The sequence below is a fragment of the Argopecten irradians genome, chromosome 16 (genome assembly GCF_041381155.1).
Source record: "Argopecten irradians isolate NY chromosome 16, Ai_NY, whole genome shotgun sequence".
NCBI classification, from domain to species: domain Eukaryota; kingdom Metazoa; phylum Mollusca; class Bivalvia; order Pectinida; family Pectinidae; genus Argopecten; species Argopecten irradians.
Window position 1 is genome coordinate 16,517,689 of NC_091149.1, and position 23,612 is coordinate 16,541,300.

The 23,612-nt window shown below is 38.7% G+C and overlaps 1 protein-coding gene across 1 annotated transcript; it reads left to right on the forward strand.

The window, feature by feature from the left end:
* Nucleotides 1-13,616: 13,616 nt before the first annotated feature.
* On the forward strand, nt 13,617-14,612 carry LOC138310039 (uncharacterized). Its single transcript, XM_069251189.1, has one exon. It carries the CDS (start codon nt 13,617-13,619, stop codon nt 14,610-14,612), a length of 996 nt encoding a protein of 331 aa, XP_069107290.1.
* The last annotated feature ends 9,000 nt before the right edge of the window (nt 14,613-23,612 follow it).

Consider the following 23,612-nt stretch of genomic DNA (forward strand, 5'->3'; position numbering starts at 1 on the left):
CCGGATTGTGTTTCTCATAATTGACGAATTGGCTTTTCGATATTTCTATATACGATATCACGTGATCAGACTAGTGATGGTACGAGGTATCCTATAGGTTGGAATATGACTCCGAAATATATGATGTCACTAAGCAAATCACTACATGTATATATATCGCAGTCATAGAGTTTTAAATTATTAAAAGGTATTCAACACCTTCAGGAAAAGACAACAAACTACCACCACTACTATTGCTATTATGGATGAACCGATGTCACTCCTTACTCACATTGTTACCTTGTCCTTGACAAGACTTATTACAAGAATCCTAGACGAGTTAATGGGAAGGATAATTTCGATAATCATAGACGTGGTAATAGGCCGGTTGTCAACGGTATTGGTAGATGTGATGATGGCCTGGTTCGCGATGTTAAACATACATCCAGTAATGGCCAATCTGATGAATGCCATCGCACATATGGTGATAACCAGGTTATTGACGATCGTTGTTCGTTTGGTGATGGCTAAACTTCGGACAAGAATAATTAACACGGTAGTGGCGAGATTGAGGACAGCAATAGTCTGATGATTATCAAGAAGGATCTATAATTTACTCATTGATTTCGATTCGGACTCGACATTGCATCAATATTCATTCTGAGAAAGACATCCACGATGGAGACGTAATGTCATTAAAGACGAAACACTAGTCAATTTTGAAGATTATCTCGTCGCCGACATCAAAGAAAAACTGACCTGCTGAGAGCATAATGCTATATTTCACGACATTGGACGACACGTGTGGCTCCTTTAGCTGTGTCATCACACACGCTGGCTTCTTCAGATCGTCTGTCTTCAGTTCCTCATAAATCCTTAATAAAACAACTTACTTACCATATAATATTCAAACTTCTGTGATATTTTCAAATAGTATTGGCCAGATTGATTGCGGCAATGCACACATGTTTATCATTCAGCCTTTGATTTAGGCATCCGCTATGAGATGGTCATTGATTTAGACATCCGTTACGAGATGGTCTTTGATTCAAGAATCCGCTATACGATGGTCTTCGATTAATACACCATATATGAAATGGCTTTTTAATTAAAGCATCCACTATGAGATGGTCTTTGATTGAGGCGTCCGTTATCAGATGGTCTTTGATTTAGACATCCTATCAGAGATGGTCTTTGATTTAGAATCATCATCTGCTATGAGATGGTCTTTAGTTTAGGCATCCACTAGGAGATGGCGTTTGATTCAGACACCTTATATGAAATGGCCTTTGATTAAGACATCCACTATGAGATGGTCTTTGATTGAGACGTCCGCTGTCAGATGCTCTTTGATTTAGACACCCTATTTAAATCAAACACCACCCCAGACCATATCATAGCGGATCATCCACGTCCGTATTCTGGATTGTGTTTCTCATAATTGACGAATTGGCTTTTCGATATTTCTATATACGATATCACGTGATCAGACTAGTGATGATACGAGGTATCCTATAGGTTGGAATATGACTCCGAAATATATGATGTCACTAAGCAAATCACTACATGTATATATATCGCAGTCATAGAGTTTTAAATTATTAAAAGGTATTCAACTCCTTCAGGAAAAGACAACAAACTACCACCACTACTATTGCTATTATGGATGAACCGATGTCACTCCTTACTCACATTGTTACCTTGTCCTTGACAAGACTTATTACAAGAATCCTAGACGAGTTAATGGGAAGGATAATTTCGATAATCATAGACGTGGTAATAGGCCGGTTGTCAACGGTATTGGGAGATGTGATGATGGCCTGGTTCGCGATGTTAAACATACATCCAGTAATGGCCAATCTGATGAATGCCATCGCACATATGGTGATAACCAGGTTATTGACGATCGTTGTTCGTATGGTGATGGCTAAACTTTCGGACAAGAATAATTAACACGGTAGTGGCGAGATCGAGGACAGCAATAGTCTGATGATTATCAATAAGGATCTATAATTCACTCCTTGATTTCAATTCGGACTCGACATTGCATCAATATTCAGTATGAGAAAGACATCCACGATGGAGACGTAATGTCATTAAAGACGAAACACTAGTCAATTTTGAAGATTATCTCGTCGCCGACATCAAAGAAAAACTGACCTGCTGAGAGCATAATGCTATATTTCACGACATTGTACGATACGTGCGGCTCCTTTAGCTGTGTCATCACACACGCTGGCTTCATCAGATTGTCTGTCTTCAGTTTCTTCATAAATCCTTAATAAAACAACTTACTTACCATATAATACTCAAACTTCTGTGATATTTTCAAATAGTATTGGCCAGATTGATTGCGGCAATGCACACATGTTTATCATTCAGCCTTTGATTTAGGCATCCGCTATGAGATGGTCATTGATTTAGACATCCGTTACGAGATGGTCTTTGATTCAAGAATCCGCTATACGATGGTCTTTGATTAATACACCATATATGAAATGCTTTTTAATTAAAGCATCCACTATGAGATGGTCTTTGATTGAGGCGTCCGTTATCAGATGGTCTTTGATTTAGACATCCTATCAGAGATGGTCTTTGATTTAAGCATCTGCTATGAGATGGTCTTTAGTTTAGGCATCCACTAGGAGATGGCGTTTGATTCAGACACCTTATATGAAATGGCCTTTGATTAAGACATCCACTATGAGATGGTCTTTGATTGAGACGTCCGCTGTCAGATGGTCTTTGATTTAGACACCCTATTTAAATCAAACACCACCCCAGACCATATCATAGCGGATCATCCACGTCCGTATTCTGGATTGTGTTTCTCATAATTGACGAATTGGTTTTTCGATATTTCTATATACGATATCACGTGATCAGACTAGTGATGGTACGAGGTATCCTATAGGTTGGAATATGACTCCGAAATATATGATGTCACTAAGCAAATCAATACATGTATATATATCGCAGTCATAGAGTTTTAAAGTATTAGAAGGTATTCAACTCCTTCAGGAAAAGACAACAAACTACCACCACTACTATTGCTATTATGGATGAACCGATGTCACTCCTTACTCACATTGTTACCTTGTCCTTGACAAGACTTCTTACAAGAATCCTAGACGAGTTAATGGGAAGGATAATTTCGATAATCATAGACGTGGTAATAGGCCGGTTGTCAACGATATTAGTAGATGTGATGATGGCCTGGTTCGCGATGTTAAACATACATCCAGTAATGGCCAATCTGATGAATGCCATCGCACATATGGTGATAACCAGGTTATTGACGATCGTTGTTCGTATGGTGATGGCTAAACTTCGGACAAGAATAATTAACATCGGTGTATGTACGAGATTGAGGACAGCAATAGTCTGATGATTATCAAGAAGGATCTATAATTTACTCATTGACTTCGATTCGGACTCGACATTGCATCAATATTCATTCTGAGAAAGACATCCACGATGGAGATGTAATGCCATTAAAGACGAAACACTAGTCAATTTTGAAGATTATCTCGTCGCCGACATCAAAGAAAAACTGACCTGCTGAGAGCATAATGCTATATTTCACGACATTGTACGATACGTGCGGCTCCTTTAGCTGTGTCATCACACACGCTGGCTTCTTCAGATTGTCTGTCTTCAGTTCCTCATCAATCCTTAATAAAACAACTTACTTACCATATAATATTCAAACTTCTGTGATATTTTCAAATAGTATTGGCCAGATTGATTGCGGCAATGCACACATGTTTATCCTACAGCCTTTGATTTAGGCATCCGCTATGAGATGGTCATTGATTTAGACATCCGTTACGAGATGGTCTTTGATTCAAGAATCCGCTATACGATGGTCTTCGATTAATACACCATATATGAAATGCTCTTTAATTAAAGCATCCACTATGAGATGGTCTTTGATTGAGGCGTCCGTTATCAGATGGTCTTTGATTTAGACATCCTATCAGAGATGGTCTTTGATTTAAGCATCTGCTATGAGATGGTCTTTAGTTTAGGCATCCACTAGGAGATGGCGTTTGATTCAGACACCTTATATGAAATGGCCTTTGATTAAGACATCCACTATGAGATGGTCTTTGATTGAGTCGTCCGCTGTCAGGTGGTCTTTGATTTAGACACCCTATTTAAATAAAACACCACCCCAGACCATATCATAGCGGATCATCCACGTCCGTATTCTGGATTGTGTTTCTCATAATTGACGAATTGGCTTTTCGATATTTCTATATACGATATCACGTGATCAGACTAGTGATGGTACGAGGTATCCTATAGGTTGGAATATGACTCCGAAATATTTGATGTCACTAAGCAAATCACTACATGTATATATATCGCAGTCATAGAGTTTTAAATTATTAAAAGGTATTCAACCCTTCAGGAAAAGACAACAAACTACCACCACTACTATTGCTATTATGGATGAACCGATGTCACTCCTTACTCACATTGTTACCTTGTCCTTGACAAGACTTATTACAAGAATTCTAGACGAGTTAATGGGAAGGATAATTTCGATAATCATAGACGTGGTAATAGGCCGGTTGTCAACGGTATTGGTAGATGTGATGATGGCCTGGTTCGCGATGTTAAACATACATCCAGTAATGGCCAATCTGATGAATGCCATCGCACATATGGTGATAACCAGGTTATTGACGATCGTTGTTCGTATGGTGATGGCTAAACTTCGGACAAGAATAATTAACACGGTAGTGGCGAGATTGAGGACAGCAATAGTCTGATGATTATCAAGAAGGATCTATAATTTACTCATTGACTTCGATTCGGACTCGACATTGCATCAATATTCATTTTGAGAAAGACATCCACGATGGAGACGTAATGTCATTAAAGACGAAACACTAGTCAATTTTGAAGATTATCTCGTCGCCGACATCAAAGAAAAAACTGACCTGCTGAGAGCATAATGCTATATTTCACGACAGTGTACAATACGTGCGGCTCCTTTAGCTGTGTCATCACACACGCTGGCTTCTTCAGATTGTCTGTCTTCAGTTCCTCATCAATCCTTAATAAAACAACTTACTTACCATATAATATTCAAACTTCTGTGATATTTTCAAATAGTATTGGCCAGATTGATTGCGGCAATGCACACATGTTTATCATTCAGCCTTTGATTTAGGCATCCGCTATGAGATGGTCATTGATTTAGACATCCGTTACGAGATGGTCTTTGATTCAAGAATCCCTATACGATGGTCTTTGATTAATACACCATATATGAAATGCTTTTTAATTAAAGCATCCACTATGAGATGGTCTTTGATTGAGGCGTCCGTTATCAGATGGTCTTTGATTTAGACATCCTATCAGAGATGGTCTTTGATTTAAGCATCTGCTATGAGATGGTCTTTAGTTTAGGCATCCACTAGGAGATGGCGTTTGATTCAGACACCTTATATGAAATGGCCTTTGATTAAGACATCCACTATGAGATGGTCTTTGATTGAGTCGTCCGCTGTCAGGTGGTCTTTGATTTAGACACCCTATTTTAAATAAAACACCACCCCAGACCATATCATAGCGGATCATCCACGTCCGTATTCTGGATTGTGTTTCTCATAATTGACGAATTGGCTTTTCGATATTTCTATATACGATATCACGTGATCAGACTAGTGATGGTACGAGGTATCCTATAGGTTGGAATATGACTCCGAAATATATGATGTCACTAAGCAAATCACTACATGTATATATATCGCAGTCATAGAGTTTTAAATTATTAAAAGGTATTCAACACCTTCAGGAAAAGACAACAAACTACCACCACTACTATTGCTATTATGGATGAACCGATGTCACTCCTTACTCACATTGTTACCTTGTCCTTGACAAGACTTATTACAAGAATTCTAGACGAGTTAATGGGAAGGATAATTTCGATAATCATAGACGTGGTAATAGGCCGGTTGTCAACGATATTAGTAGATGTGATGATGGCCTGGTTCGCGATGTTAAACATACATCCAGTAATGGCCAATCTGATGAATGCCATCGCACATATGGTGATAACCAGGTTATTGACGATCGTTGTTCGTATGGTGATGGCTAAACTTCGGACAAGAATAATTAACACGGTGTGGCGAGATTGAGGACAGCAATAGTCTGATGATTATCAAGAAGGATCTATAATTTACTCATTGACTTCGATTCGGACTCGACATTGCATCAATATTCATTTTGAGAAAGACATCCACGATGGAGACGTAATGTCATTAAAGACGAAACACTAGTCAATTTTGAAGATTATCTCGTCGCCGACATCAAAGAAAAAACTGACCTGCTGAGAGCATAATGCTATATTTCACGACAGTGTACAATACGTGCGGCTCCTTTAGCTGTGTCATCACACACGCTGGCTTCTTCAGATTGTCTGTCTTCAGTTCTTCATAAATCCTTAATAAAACAACTTACTTACCATATAATATTCAAACTTCTGTGATATTTTCAAATAGTATTGGCCAGATTGATTGCGGCAATGCACACATGTTTATCATTCAGCCTTTGATTTAGGCATCCGCTATGAGATGGTCATTGATTTAGACATCCGTTACGAGATGGTCTTTGATTCAAGAATCCGCTATACGATGGTCTTCGATTAATACACCATATATGAAATGCTCTTTAATTAAAGCGTCCACTATGAGATGGTCTTTGATTTAGACATCCTATCAGAGATGGTCTTTGATTGAGGCGTCCGCTATCAGATGGTCTTTGATTTAGACATCCTATCAGAGATGGTCTTTGATTTAAGCATCTGCTATGACATGGTCTTTAGTTTAGGCATCCACTAGGAGATGGCGTTTGATTCAGACACCTTATATGAAATGGCCTTTGATTATTAAGACATCCACTATGAGATGGTCTTTGATTGAGTCGTCCGCTGTCAGGTGGTCTTTGATTTAGACACCCTATTTAAATAAAAACACCACCCCAGACCATATCATAGCGGATCATCCACGTCCGTATTCCGGATTGTGTTTCTCATAATTGACGAATTGGCTTTTCGATATTTCTATATACGATATCACGTGATCAGACTAGTGATGATACGAGGTATCCTATAGGTTGGAATATGACTCCGAAATATATGATGTCACTAAGCAAATCACTACATGTATATATATCGCAGTCATAGAGTTTTAAATTATTAAAAGGTATTCAACCCTTCAGGAAAAGACAACAAACTACCACCACTACTATTGCTATTATGGATGAACCGATGTCACTCCTTACTCACATTGTTACCTTGTCCTTGACAAGACTTATTACAAGAATCCTAGACGAGTTAATGGGAAGGATAATTTCGATAATCATAGACGTGGTAATAGGCCGGTTGTCAACGATATTAGTAGATGTGATGATGGCCTGGTTCGCGATGTTAAACATACATCCAGTAATGGCCAATCTGATGAATGCCATCGCACATATGGTGATAACCAGGTTATTGACGATCGTTGTTCGTATGGTGATGGCTAAACTTCGGACAAGAATAATTAACACGGTAGTGGCGAGATTGAGGACGGCAATAGTCTGATGATTATCAAGAAGGATCTATAATTTACTCATTGACTTCGATTCGGACTCGACATTGCATCAATATTCATTTTGAGAAAGACATCCACGATGGAGACGTAATGTCATTAAAGACGAAACACTAGTCAATTTTGAAGATTATCTCGTCGCCGACATCAAAGAAAAAACTGACCTGCTGAGAGCATAATGCTATATTTCACGACAGTGTACAATACGTGCGGCTCCTTTAGCTGTGTCATCACACACGCTGGCTTCTTTAGATTGTCTGTCTTCAGTTCCTCATCAATCCTTAATAAAACAACTTACTTACCATACAATATTCAAATTTCTGTGATATTTTCAAATAGTATTGGCCAGATTGATTGCGGCAATGCACACATGTTTATCATTCAGCCTTTGATTTAGGCATCCGCTATGAGATGGTCATTGATTTAGACATCCGTTACGAGATGGTCTTTGATTCAAGAATCCGCTATACGATGGTCTTCGATTAATACACCATATATGAAATGCTCTTTAATTAAAGCAACCACTATGAGATGGTCTTTGATTGAGGCGTCCGCTATCAGATGGTCTTTGATTTAGACATCCTATCAGAGATGGTCTTTGATTTAAGCATCTGCTATGAGATGGTCTTTAGTTTAGGCATCCACTAGGAGATGGCGTTTGATTCAGACACCTTATATGAAATGGCCTTTGATTAAGACATCCACTATGAGATGGTCTTTGATTGAGACGTCCGCTGTCAGATGGTCTTTGATTTAGACACCCTATTTAAATCAAACACCACCCCAGACCATATCATAGCGGATCATCCACGTCCGTATTCCGGATTGTGTTTCTCATAATTGACGAATTGGCTTTTCGATATTTCTATATACGATATCACGTGATCAGACTAGTGATGGTACGAGGTATCCTATAGGTTGGAATATGACTCCGAAATATATGATGTCACTAAGCAAATCACTACATGTATATATATCGCAGTCATAGAGTTTTAAATTATTAAAAGGTATTTAACACCTTCAGGAAAAGACAACAAACTACCACCACTACTATTGCTATTATGGATGAACCGATGTCACTCCTTACTCACATTGTTACCTTGTCCTTGACAAGACTTATTACAAGAATCCTAGACGAGTTAATGGGAAGGATAATTTCGATAATCATAGACGTGGTAATAGGCCGGTTGTCAACGATATTAGTAGATGTGATGATGGCCTGGTTCGCGATGTTAAACATACATCCAGTAATGGCCAATCTGATGAATGCCATCGCACATATGGTGATAACCAGGTTATTGACGATCGTTGTTCGTATGGTGATGGCTAAACTTCGGACAAGAATAATTAACACGGTAGTGGGAGATTGAGGACGGCAATAGTCTGATGATTATCAAGAAGGATCTATAACTTACTCATTGACTTCGATTCGGACTCGACATTGCATCAATATTCATTCTGAGAAAGACATCCACGATGGAGACGTAAAATCATTAAAGACGAAACACTAGCCAATTTTGAAGATTATCTCGTCGTCGACATCAAAGAAAAACTGACCTGCTGAGAGCATAATGCTATATTTCACGACATTGTACGATACGTGCGGCTCCTTTAGCTGTGTCATCACACACGCTGGCTTCTTTAGATTGTCTGTCTTCAGTTCCTCATCAATCCTTAATAAAACAACTTACTTACCATATAATATTCAAACTTCTGTGATATTTTCAAATAGTATTGGCCAGATTGATTGCGGCAATGCACACATGTTTATCATTCAGCCTTTGATTTAGGCATCCGCTATGAGATGGTCATTGATTTAGACATCCGTTACGAGATGGTCTTTGATTCAAGAATCCGCTATACGATGGTCTTCGATTAATAACTATATGAAATACACACATGTCTTATTTAGAAATGCTTTTTAATTGCTAAATGTCTTCGATATACACCATATATGAGATGCTCTTTAATTAAGCGTCTATGAGATGCTTTGATTGAGGCGTCCGTTATCAGATGGTCTTTGATTTAGACATCCTATCAGAGATGGTCTTTGATTTCATCTGCTATGAGATGGTCTTTAGTTTAGGCATCCACTAGGAGATGGCGTTTGATTCAGACACCTTATATGAAATGGCCTTTGATTAAGACATCCACTATGAGATGGTCTTTGATTGAGACGTCCGCTGTCAGATGGTCTTTGATTTAGACACCCTATTTAAATCAAACACCACCCCAGACCATATCATAGCGGATCATCCACGTCCGTATTCCGGATTGTGTTTCTCATAATTGACGAATTGGCTTTTCGATATTTCTATATACGATATCACGTGATCAGACTAGTGATGGTACGAGGTATCCTATAGGTTGGAATATGACTCCGAAATATATGATGTCACTAAGCAAATCACTACATGTATATATATCGCAGTCATAGAGTTTTAAATTATTAAAAGGTATTCAACTCCTTCAGGAAAAGACAACAAACTACCACCACTACTATTGCTATTATGGATGAACCGATGTCACTCCTTACTCACATTGTTACCTTGTCCTTGACAAGACTTATTACAAGAATCCTAGACAAGTTAATGGGAAGGATCATAGACGTGGTAATAGGCCGGTTGTCAACGGTATTGGTAGATGTGATGATGGCCTGGTTCGCGATGTTAAACATACATCCAGTAATGGCCAATCTGATGAATGCCATCGCACATATGGTGATAACCAGGTTATTGACGATCGTTGTTCGTATGGTGATGGCTAAACTTCGGACAAGAATAATTAACACGGTAGTGGCGAGATTGAGGACAGCAATAGTCTGATGATTATCAAGAAGGATCTATAATTTACTCACTTCGATTCGGACTCGACATTGCATCACTAGTCATTCTGAGAAAGACATCCACGATGGAGACGTAATGTCATTAAAGACGAAACACTAGTCAATTTTGAAGATTATCTCGTCGCCGACATCAAAGAAAAAACTGACCTGCTGAGAGCATAATGCTATATTTCACGACATTGTACGATACGTGCGGCTCCTTTAGCTGTGTCATCACACACGCTGGCTTCTTCAGATTGTCTGTCTTCAGTTCCTCATCAATCCTTAATAAAACAACTTCTTACCATATAATATTCAAACTTCTGTGATATTTTCAAATAGTATTGGCCAGATTGATTGCGGCAATGCACACATGTTTATCATTCAGCCTTTGATTTAGGCATCCGCTATGAGATGGTCATTGATTTAGACATCCGTTACGAGATGGTCTTTGATTCAAGAATCCGCTATACGATGGTCTTCGATTAATACACCATATATGAAATGCTCTTTAATTAAAGCATCCACTATGAGATGGTCCTTTGATTGAGGCGTCCGCTATCAGATGGTCTTTGATTTAGACATCCTATCAGAGATGGTCTTTGATTTAAGCATCTGCTATGAGATGGTCTTTAGTTTAGGCATCCACTAGGAGATGGCGTTTGATTCAGACACCTTATATGAAATGGCCTTTGATTAAGACATCCACTATGAGATGGTCTTTGATTGAGACGTCCGCTGTCAGATGGTCTTTGATTTAGACACCCTATTTAAATCAAACACCACCCCAGACCATATCATAGCGGATCATCCACGTCCGTATTCCGGATTGTGTTTCTCATAATTGACGAATTGGCTTTTCGATATTTCTATATACGATATCACGTGATCAGACTAGTGATGGTACGAGGTATCCTATAGGTTGGAATATGACTCCGAAATATATGACGTCACTAAGCAAATCACTACATGTATACATATCGCAGTCATAGAGTTTTAAATTATTAAAAGATATTCAACTCCTTCAGGAAAAGACAACAAACTACCACCACTACTATTGCTATTATGGATGAACCGATGTCACTCCTTACTCACATTGTTACCTTGTCCTTGACAAGACTTCTTACAAGAATCCTAGACGAGTTAATGGGAAGGATAATTTCGATAATCATAGACGTGGTAATAGACCGGTTGTCAACGGTATTGGTAGATGTGATGATGGCCTGGTTCGCGATGTTAAACATACATCCAGTAATGGCCAATCTGATGAATGCCATCGCACATATGGTGATAACCAGGTTATTGACGATCGTTGTTCGTATGGTGATGGCTAAACTATCATTAGTGTATTTATATTGTGATATATATTCGCTATTGTTAAATTTAAAATGTTTATTAGTTTGTCTGATTAAAGGACCTCGTTACAAAGGTCCTATGGCGTTCGTGCGAAGAACTTCGTCTACTGTCACCAGTAACGAGCAGCACCCATTGGGACCGCATGATTTATTGGCCGGAAAGATTTTCTTGGGCATTTCGGGGACATGTCACATTATATCGCCCTCTTTCCGTTGTGGACTTGTGACATCGCCCTAGCCCAATACACCTAATTCATGCGTGACGTACACCTCAGACAAAACAATATAATTAACAGATTTAGTTTTAACCTACCTTTTTCTCCACTGTATATTCCAGGTAGTGTTTTCATTCCAGTATCTTCTGTAGTGTGATTGTACCGCATATTTCATCAATGAAGTTAATGTACGTTGATGGGCTGATAACGATTGTACGACAAAAATACTGCCGAAAACTCTGCTCGACATATCTCAAATTTAATACGTCAGCATACGAACCACATGTGAACCACAATACAGCATAACTGTTCAAAACAGATGTCATCAGGGCCATAATATTAGGCCGAAATAGCCAGGTTTTCAAAATAAATTGGCAATATAGCTGTTATAAATCTATTGCTTGTCTCGTTTTTAAGATAATCCGTATGATATTTTTGTATATGTCACTAGCGTAATATAGCCTGAAAATTCATTGTAACGTAATGACAGAAACAATAAAATGACGTCAGGAAAAAATGACGGGACTTCAGGATTTCAAGGACTACGGGACAACAAGGCGGCCTCTGCTCCATATCAGATTTTTACTCGTCAAGACTTGCGAAAATTACAACGTATTAGACTTGTTTCATAAAATCTCATATACAAAAACGATAGGGTTACAAAATCTTACCACTCTTTCACCCTTCCTGCTTAAGGGGATCAGAGGCAAAATTTATAATAATTTCATCATCTTCCTTGTCCCTAGAAATTGTGTGGAGTATTGTATATTCTACTGATACTAGTGGGACAGGAGCAGGACGATGCACGACACACCGGGGTTCGAACCCGATAACCCCAACTGTAACACTACACTACCATATCTCATATCTTAACTATGATAACACATACCTAAACTCCCATACCTCAAATATTCACCATGGTAACACAGGCCTTCACTCACACACCTTAGATCTTCACCATGGTAACACAGACCTACACACACACACCTCAATTATTCACCATGGTAACACAGGTCTACACACACACACCTCAAATATTCACCATGGTAATACAGGCCTACACTCACACACCTCAGATATTCACTATGGTAACACAGACCTACACTCACACACCTCAGATATTCACCATGGTAACACCGACCTACACACACACACCTCAAATATTCACCATGGTAACACAGGCCTACATTCACACCTCAGACTATCACCATGGCAACCCAGGGTTACTTACACACACACACCTCAGACCTTCACCATGGCAACACAGGCCTACACTCACACACCTCAGATCTTCACCATGGCAACACAGACCTACACTCACACACCTCAGATCTTCGACATGGTAACACAGACCTACACACACACCTCAATTATTCACCATGGTAACACAGGTCTACACACACACACCTCAAATATTCACCATGGTAATACAGGCCTACACTCACACACCTCAGATATTCACTATGGTAACACAGACCTACACTCACACACCTCAGATCTTCACCATGGTAACACAGACCTACACACACACACCTCAAATATTCACCATGGTAACACAGGCCTACATTCACACCTCAGACCATCACCATGGCAACCCAGGGTTACTTACACACACACACCTCAGACCTTCACCATGGCAACACAGGCCTACACTCACACACCGCAGATATTCACACTGGTAACACAGACCTACACACACACACCTCAATTATTCACCTTGGTAACACAGGTCTACACACACACACCTCAAATATTCACCATGGTAATACAGGCCTACATTCACACACCTCAGATATTCACTATGGTAACACAGACCTACACTCACACACTTCAGATCTTCACCATGGTAACACAGACCTACACACACACACCTCAAATATTCACCATGGTAACACAGGCCTACATTCACACCTCAGACCATCACCATGGCAACCCAGGGTTACTTACACACACACACACACCTCAGACCTTCACCATGGCAACACAGGCCTACACTCACACACCTCAGATCTTCACCATGGCAACACAGACCTACACTCACACACCTCAGATCTTCAACATGGTAACACAGACCTACACTCATACACCTCAGATCTTCACCATGGTAACACAGGCCTACACTCACACACCTCAGATCTTCACCATGGTAACACAGACCTACACTCACACACCTCAGATCTTCACCATGGTAACACAGACCTACACTCACACACCTCAGATCTTCACCATGGCAACACAGACCTACACACATACACCTCAAATATTCACCATGGTAACACAGGCCTACATTCACACCTCAGACCTTCACCATGGCAACCCAGGGTTACTTACACACACACACACCTCAGACCTTCACCATGGCAACACAGGCCTACACACACACACACACACACCTCAGACCTTCACCATGGTAACACAGACCTACACTCACACACCTCAGATCTTCACCATGGTAACACAGACCTACACACACACCTCAAATATTCACAATGGTGACACAGGCCTACATGCACACCTCAGACCTTCACCATGGCAACCCAGGGTTACTTACACACACACACCTCAGACCTTCACCATGGCAACACAGGCCTACACTCTCACACCTCAGATATTTTCTATGGTAACATAGGCTTACACTCACATACCTCAGACCTTCACCATGGTAACACATGCCTACAGTAACACACCTCAGATCTTCACTATATACTAACACATGTCTACATGCACACACCGCAGATATTCACACTGGTAACACAGGCCTACACTCACACACCTCAGATCTTCACCATGGCAACACAGGCCTACAGTCACACACCTCAGATCTTCACCATGGCAACACAGGCCTACAGTCACACACCTCAGATCTTCACCATGGCAACACAGGCCTACAGTCACACACCTCAGATCTTCACCATGGCAACACAGGCCTACACTCACACACCTCAGATCTTCACCATGGCAACACAGGCCTACAGTCACACACCTCAGATCTTCACCATGGCAACACAGGCTTACACTCACACACCTCAGATCTTCACCATGGCAACACAGGCCTACAGTCACACACCTCATATCTTCACTATGGTAACACAAGCCTACAGTCACACACCTCAGATCTTCTCCATGGTAACACGGTACCATGGTAACATGTTATATTCTACCGATACTAGTGGGACAGGAGCAGGACAATGCATGACAAACCGGGATTCTAACCTGAGACCCCCAACTATAACACTACACTACCATACCTCATATCGTAACTACTATAACACAGACCTATACTCCCATACCTCAAATATTCACAATAGTAACACAGGCCTACACACATCAGACCTACACACACACACCTCAGATCTTCACCATGGTAACACAGGCCTACACACACATACCTCAGATCTTCACCATGGCAACACAAGCCTACAGTCACACACCTCAGATCTTCACCATGGCAGCACAGACCTATACACACACACCTCAGATCTTCACTATAGGAGATTTCAGAAAAGATGGCGTGACGTCACAGAAAGTTTACATCCGGGTCCTCAAAGGTACAAACACAGTATGGCGACTTATAAAAACAATAACAGATACGTACAATCGATACTTTGACAAAAGTGTACACATTCATACTTGCAAATTCTGATTTTAAAATGGTTTCTTATTGTTTCAGAGGTTACAGACATTGATATTTTCATATTTACAATTGTTTATTGCTAAATATATTTGTGTAGATTTAGTGTTGAAGCCATCTTGCGAAGCGGTGCCGGGCCGTATTTTTTCAGTCACTTTTATTCCATGTGCCGCTATGTGAAGTACCAAATTGAAGTGATATTACTTTTAAATAATTTGAATACATGTTAGATAGACAACATTTAAATTGATGAATATAGCTAGATCGTAGTATATAACTACTATAAATACCGACCAGGACACATTGCGCACGGCTTCGAGAATCTTAAAATACTCGAAGTTTTGTTTAAAAATATGATAAAAAGTAACTATAAAATGACTCATTTGAATGTCATAAACTAAATTCCAATATTTCTGACGGAAAAGGTATCCAGAATACATTATTTTGTGACTCTGGAAAATGACGAAATTCGGGATCTCGGCAGTACTAGTACTGTACGTAATGGCTGCCGTGCGTTTGGGGTAATCTACGAAGGCAAATTTTAATTTGGTCATAATCACACATCGTAAGGTGTTTTACCAAGTCAGATTTAGATAACAGTAACCGCTTATTAAAATGTCAGTATAATATTTTGGGAAACTTGGAATTTAATGTGTAATTTCCGTCAATTTTGTAATATCTGTCAATGTTTATACGTAGGTCTAATGGCGACCGTGTTTTATCTCGTGGCGGTCGAAAATGGAGTATAAACAGAGTAAAATATATGAATACCAGATGGTTATATCTAAATATAATTGTTAAATATTTTTATTTACACTTTTTAAAATTAAAATAACGCAATAGTTCTCAGATTGTCGTACTATTTATTACAATAAAATGTAAACAAACATCGCAAGCGGTTGTGTTCCCACTATGTTTATGTGTACATATACGGAGTTGTACCTTTGAGCGCCCGGATGTACCTTTGTGTGACGTCATCGCCATCTTTTCTGAAATCTCCTATTGCAGCACAGGCCTACACTCACACACCAGACTTTCACTATGGCAACACAGGGCTACACTCACACACCTCAGATATTTTCTATGGTAACATAGGCTTACACTCACATACCTCAGACCTTCACCATGGTAACACATGCCTAAAGTAACACACCTCAGATCTTCACTATATAATAACACATGTCTACATGCACACACCGCAGATATTCACACTGGTAACACAGGCCTACACTTATACACCTCAGATCTTCACTATGGAAATACAGGCCTACAGTCACACACCTCAGATCTTCACCATGGTAACACAAGCCTACAGTCACACACCTCAGATCTTCACCATGGTAACACAAGCCTACACTCACACACCTCAGATCTTCACTATGGCAACACAGACCTATACTCACATACCTCACTTCTTCACTATGGCAACACAGGTCTACAGTCAAACACCTCAGATCTTCACCATGGTAACACAGGCTTACACTCACATTACTCAGATCTTCACTATGGTAAAACAGGCCTACACTCACACACCTCAGATCTTCACCATGGTAACACAAACCTACACTCACACACCTCACACCTTCACTATGGCAACACAGGCCTACACTCACACACCTCAGATCTTCACTATAGTAACACAGGCCTACACTCACACACCTCAGATCTTCACCATGGTAACACAGGCCTACACTCACACACCTCAGATCTTCACCATGGTAACACAAGCCTACACTCACACACCTCAGATCTTCACCATGGTAACACAAGCCTACACTCACACACCTCACACCTTCACTATGGCAACACAGGTCTACAGTCAAACACCTCAGATCTTCACCATGGTAACACAAGCCTACACTCACACACCTCACACCTTCACTATGGCAACACAGGCCTACACTCACACACCTCAGATCTTCACTATAGTAACACAGGCCTACACTCACACACCTCAGATCTTCACCATGGTAACACAGGCCTACACTCACACACCTCAGATCTTCACTATAGTAACACAGGCCTACACTCACACACCTCAAATCTTCACCATGGTAACACAGGCCTACACTCACACACCTCAGATCTTCACCATGGTAACACAGACCTACACTCACACACCTCAGATCTTCACCATGGTAACACAGGCCTACACTCACACACCTCAGATCTTCACCATGGTAACACAGGCCTACACTCACACACCTCAGATCTTCACCATGGTAACACAGGCCTACACTCACACACCTCAGATATTTTCTATGGTAAAAAAGGCTTACACTCACATTACTCAGACCTTCACCATGGCAACACAGGCCTACATTCATACACCTCAGATCTTCACTATAGTAACACAGAGCTACAGATTATCCCGGATATACAGATATCTCGATTGCGATTGGCTACTAAAATTGGATATGAAGTTTAAGTATATTTTTAGAAATCACGTCACCGGAACATGCCTTGATGAACGGAAACGATGTCAATCAACTGTTGTTTGTCATCGATTTGTACTATTGTATAATCGTACGAAAAATAATGTATGTATTTGAAGTCAAATGTTAATAATTATAACCTTACATTACTTATATGATAACGTAACATCAGTGATTGTTAATCTAAAACATGTTAACACGCGAGGTAAGCGGTCGCGGGAAGTCAGTACGTAGACCGGCTTACGTCATCACTATCACCACTTTATCCGATATTTAGATATATAACAATAGGGATAAGAAGCCCTCATAAACGTAGCCTTACTGTCTTAATCTCTGCCACTGTATTCATAAGCTATTTAGGAGATTTTATATTAAAAACTTAAGACATATAAATATTTAGCGGATATAGCTACATGTATACACGTAAACACGTTTCTCCATTTCATTTATTTTGTAAATGGATTAGTGGCTTATTCTCTGCAGTAATTTTGTGAAATGTTACCCCAAAATTTGTCTTATTAAGCACCCTTTCATTTTTTATTTTTCAAAAAAACCTGGGAGTTTATTTGATCAAATATAATAATATTATTTATATATAAAGGATCATACATAAGTGTTCATTTCAATGTGGATCTTATGTGTGAGGTTTTAGTTTGGATTATTTACCTAAATTGATGCCCTTGGATTATATTCTTTTGGTTTTGAATTAGTAAATCAATATAGGATGTACATGTATTGTGTGGGGTCCGTTTATGGTCAGTGATAATGGTTTTACCTAGTCTCTGATTACTGTAACTAACAATAAGAAAAAATAAGGGTCCATGTAGTGTTCTCCCCGGGTCTTTGCGAGAACAAAATACTGCGAGAGAACTTTGATAAAATCTCATATGAAATTAACACAAATTTAAATGCCAAAATGTTACGCAAAAATCCAGGCAGCAATTTTGAAATCACATCATTTTTCTAGGCGTTATATTTTGTTTCTGTCATCACATCACAGTGGATTTCCTGCCAGGCACAGCCAATTCTAGGCTATACATGTACATGTATCACACTAGTGACTGCGTGTATGCAGAAATATATATCAAACGGGCGAAATTAATAGATATCAGGCTGAACTATGATAAATAAACATATATAAACATGTGCACATACATGTAGTAAGCTAAACATGCCTATAACATAATATAAGACTCTTTCATATGTGGATATGAAGGATAGGGATATTCTACCCGAGGGTCACAAAATGTAGTAAAACCCGAGGCTTTCCGAGGGTTTTGCAACATTTTGTGATCCCGAGGGTAGAATATCCCTATCCTTCATATCCACTTATGAAAGAGTATTTTTCTTTCATACCTCAACGTTTTATTGCAATTTTACAACTATAATATCCCGCCATTTTGAAATAAATTCCAAGAAATCCACGACTGAGAGTCAATTTTCCATACATGAAAAATTACGTGATATTTTCAACAAAAATTCCGTTGTTTGCATCTTTTATATTAAAACCAGTAAAACAATCTTAAAATTTTACGGAGGAAATAGCAATTTTGTTGACGCCGTGACGTCACGAGGCTTTATTGCATGGGTAGTCATGCAATACAGCCTCAGGTGACATGAATTTATTGCCCTAGACCAGCCAGTATTACACCCGTAGTTATGAAAGAAATAGGAATGTTCCATGCCGAGTCAGCAACTTTAATCATCTTCGCTTTCGGCCAGCTTTCGTTTTGTGTTCCAAAAATAGAATATGACGGTATAACCTGTTCTATACACGAAACCTGTACTATAGATCACAAACCTAACCCTAATTAGAATCAACAGGTTAGGTTTGATGAAACCCCCGGATACGGTACGATACTAACACAGTCCGTCGGTCAGAGTCATGTTTTATCAAACGAGAGGGATATTCATTTCTCTTACACTCAGAATGAAAAACAGACCCGACCTGTACGACGTTCTGATGTATAACCCTATAACTAAACTAAATCATCAACACTAATAATTTTAAAAATCTAACGTCCGTACCGTACCACGTAAAGGGTTTCAAATGAGCACAAGCTATACGGTTCCGCTGATATATAGACAACTTCTGGTCGAACAATTAATTGTTCCAACAAAAATTTGTTCTTACTACGTCACAGAATACTGGATTCTGATTGGCTACACTACTTCTGGTCGAACAATAAATTGTTCATACTTGCTACCAATTAATTGTTAATTAATCCAAAAGGAATAAGTCACTGAGTGATCATGCATATATTCGGGTAATATGATGAAACACATGAACATGGGTAACCCCCAGTCAACACAGATAATTAACGACAACGCCAGTAGAAGATCGATATTTGGGAAAAAGATGAATAATGAGAAGCGTCCGTGATTTGTTTAGGGAAATGATGTAATTAGGGAATTGTTAAGAAACATTTTCTACAAAAGCGAACTGAAGACCAATTTACATCACATATTGTAATTTTCAGTTTTTGTTTTGTTTATGTTTATGTTTTTTACTTTCACTTTTGATTCCATCGAAATTCAACGGCTCGGGCCGGATAGGAGAGCTTGTGCTTTTGAAGTAATGACTGCCACTATATATACACCTGACAGTAATCATATATACATGTATAAATATAATTCAAACATTAATATCCTTTTTCAGAACCCTTACCCTAGGCCTTCTCCACAAAGCAACTTAGCTATGAGAGAACACAAATCTATTACCAAAACACTGACACATTTAAATAAAAACAAATTCAGGCATACATAGTCTAGAACTAAATTACGATACCTACTATTAGTAAAAAATAATGTAAAAAAAACCTACTGTATTAACCTAAAGCGGCGTGTATTATGGGCCTAGAGGAGATCTGACTCGTATTTACGCCGCGAGAGAGCCGGTTAGGAGTGCTCCATATGACAAGCAGTGGGTATATATAGCCAGACAATCTCGATTGCGATTGGCTACTAAAATTGGATATGAAGTTAAAGTATATTTTTAGAAATCGCGTCACCGGAACATTCCTTGATGAACGGAAACGATGTCAATCAACTGTTGTTTGTCATCGATTTGTACTACGAAAAATAATGTGTGTAATTGAAGTCCAATGTTAATAGTCAGCTAAAAATGCCTATTACATAAATAGGAATGTTCCATGCTGAGTCAGCAACTTTAATTATCCTCGCTTTCGTCCAGCTTTTGTTTTGTGTTCCAAAAATATAAATTTGACGGTATATTTTCAAAATGTTGGGGGTTGGTATTCCCCACGTTTTACTGACGTTTAAGATAGCCAGTCATTGTAATTAAATCATCAATTACGCCTTAAAAGTATATATAAATGTACAAAACAACTTCGGGTGTGTGTCTCTTTCAACTGTAGATTGTATAATTGAAATGAAAATATACTTACAGATTATCTGTACTGAATCTTCAGATGACGCGATCCTTACACAAAGGAATCCTCGGAATAACACAATAAGTCCAAAAGGAAAAGTCACTGAGTTATCATCCATATATTCGGGTAATATGATGAAACACATGAACATGGGTAACCCCTAGTCAACACAGATAATTAACGACAACGCCACTAACGTCCGTACCGTACCACGTAAAGGGTTTCAAATGAGCACAAGCTATACGGTTCCGCTGATATATAGACAACTTCTGGTCGAACAATTAATTGTTCCAACAAAAAATTGTTCTTACTACGTCACAGAATACTGGATTCTGATTGGCTACACAACTTCTGGTCGAACAATGAATTGTTCATACTAGCTAACAATTAATTGTTCCAACAAAAAAATTGTTCATACTAGCTCCCAATAAATTGTTCTTACTAGCTCCAATTAATTGTTGTAACAAAAAATTGTTCATACTAGCTCCCAATAAATTGTTCTTACTAGCTCCAATTAATTGTTGTAACAAAAAATTGTTCATACTAGCTCCCAATAAATTGTTCTTACTAGCTCCAATTAATTGTTGTAACAAAAAATTGTTCATACTAGCTCCCAATAAATTGTGCTTACTAGCTCCAATTAATTGTTGAAACAAACAAAAAATCATACTATATATATACATAAAAAGAAAACACAACTATAAAACAGTTTTTTTTTCCTCCCTAGCGCTTTCTCGGCTCATGCCGGTCTTCAGGGGTTTGAATTCTTTTCAAAAAAGAATTCAAAAAAGAATTCAAACCCCTGAAGACCGGCATGAGCCGAGAAAGCGCTAGGGAGGAAAAAACTGTTTTATAGTTGTGTTTTCTTTTTATGTATATGGAAACCATCACATGGACATTGTTCTTTTTTATTTATATATATATATATATATATATTAAATGTTGGGGGTTGGTATTCCCCACGTTTTACTGACGTTTAAGATAGCCAGTAATTGTAATTAAATCATCAATTACGCCTTAAAATTATATATAAATGTACAAAACAACTTCGGGTGTGTGTCTCTTTCAACTGTAGATTGTATAATTGAAATGAAAATATACTTACAGATTATCTGTACTGAATCTTCAGATGACGCGATCCTTACACAAAGGAATCCTCGGAATAACACAATAAGTCCAAAAGGAAAAGTCACTGAGTGATCATCCATATATTCGGGTAATATGATGAAACACATGAACATGGGTAACCCCCAGTCAACACAGATAATTAACGACAACGCCACTAACGTCCATACCGTACCACGTAAAGGGTTTCAAATGAGCACAAGCTATACGGTTCCGCTGATATATAGACAACTTCTGGTCGAACAATTAATTGTTCCAACAAAAAATTGTTCTTACTACGTCACAGAATACTGGATTCTGATTGGCTACACAACTTCTGGTCGAACAATGAATTGTTCATACTAGCTAACAATTAATTGTTCCAACAAAAAAATTGTTCATACTAGCTCCCAATAAATTGTTCTTACTAGCTCCAATTAATTGTTGTAACACAAAATTGTTCATACTAGCTCCCAATAAATTGTTCTTACTAGCTCCAATTAATTGTTGTAACAAAAAATGTTCATACTAGCTCCCAATAAATTGTTCTTACTAGCTCCAATTAATTGTTGTAACAAAAAAATGTTCATACTAGCTCCCAATAAATTGTCCTTACTAGCTCCAATTAATTGTTGTAAGAAAAAAATGTTCATACATTTAAAATATATATAAATATACAAAACAACTTATGTCGGGTGTATGTCTCTTTCAACTGTAGATTGTATAATTGAAATGAAAATATACTTACAGATTATCTGTACTGAATCTTCAGATGACGCGATCCTTACACAAAGGAATCCTCGGAATAACACAATAAGTCCAAAAGGAATAAGTCACTGAGTGATCATCCATATATCCGGGTAATATAATGAAACACATGAACATGGGTAACCCCCAGTCAACACAGATAATTAACGACAACGCCAGTAGAAGATCGATATTTGGGAAAAATATAAATAATGAGAAGCGTCCGTGATTTGTTTAGGGAAATGATGTAATTAGGGAATTGTTAAGATACATTTTCTACAAATGCGAACTGAAGACCAATTTACATCACATATTGTAAT

Coding starts and splice junctions, on each gene's coding strand:
- LOC138310039 (XM_069251189.1), top strand. CDS start 13,617: ATGGCAACACAGGCCTACACTCACACACCGCAGATATTCACACTGGTA.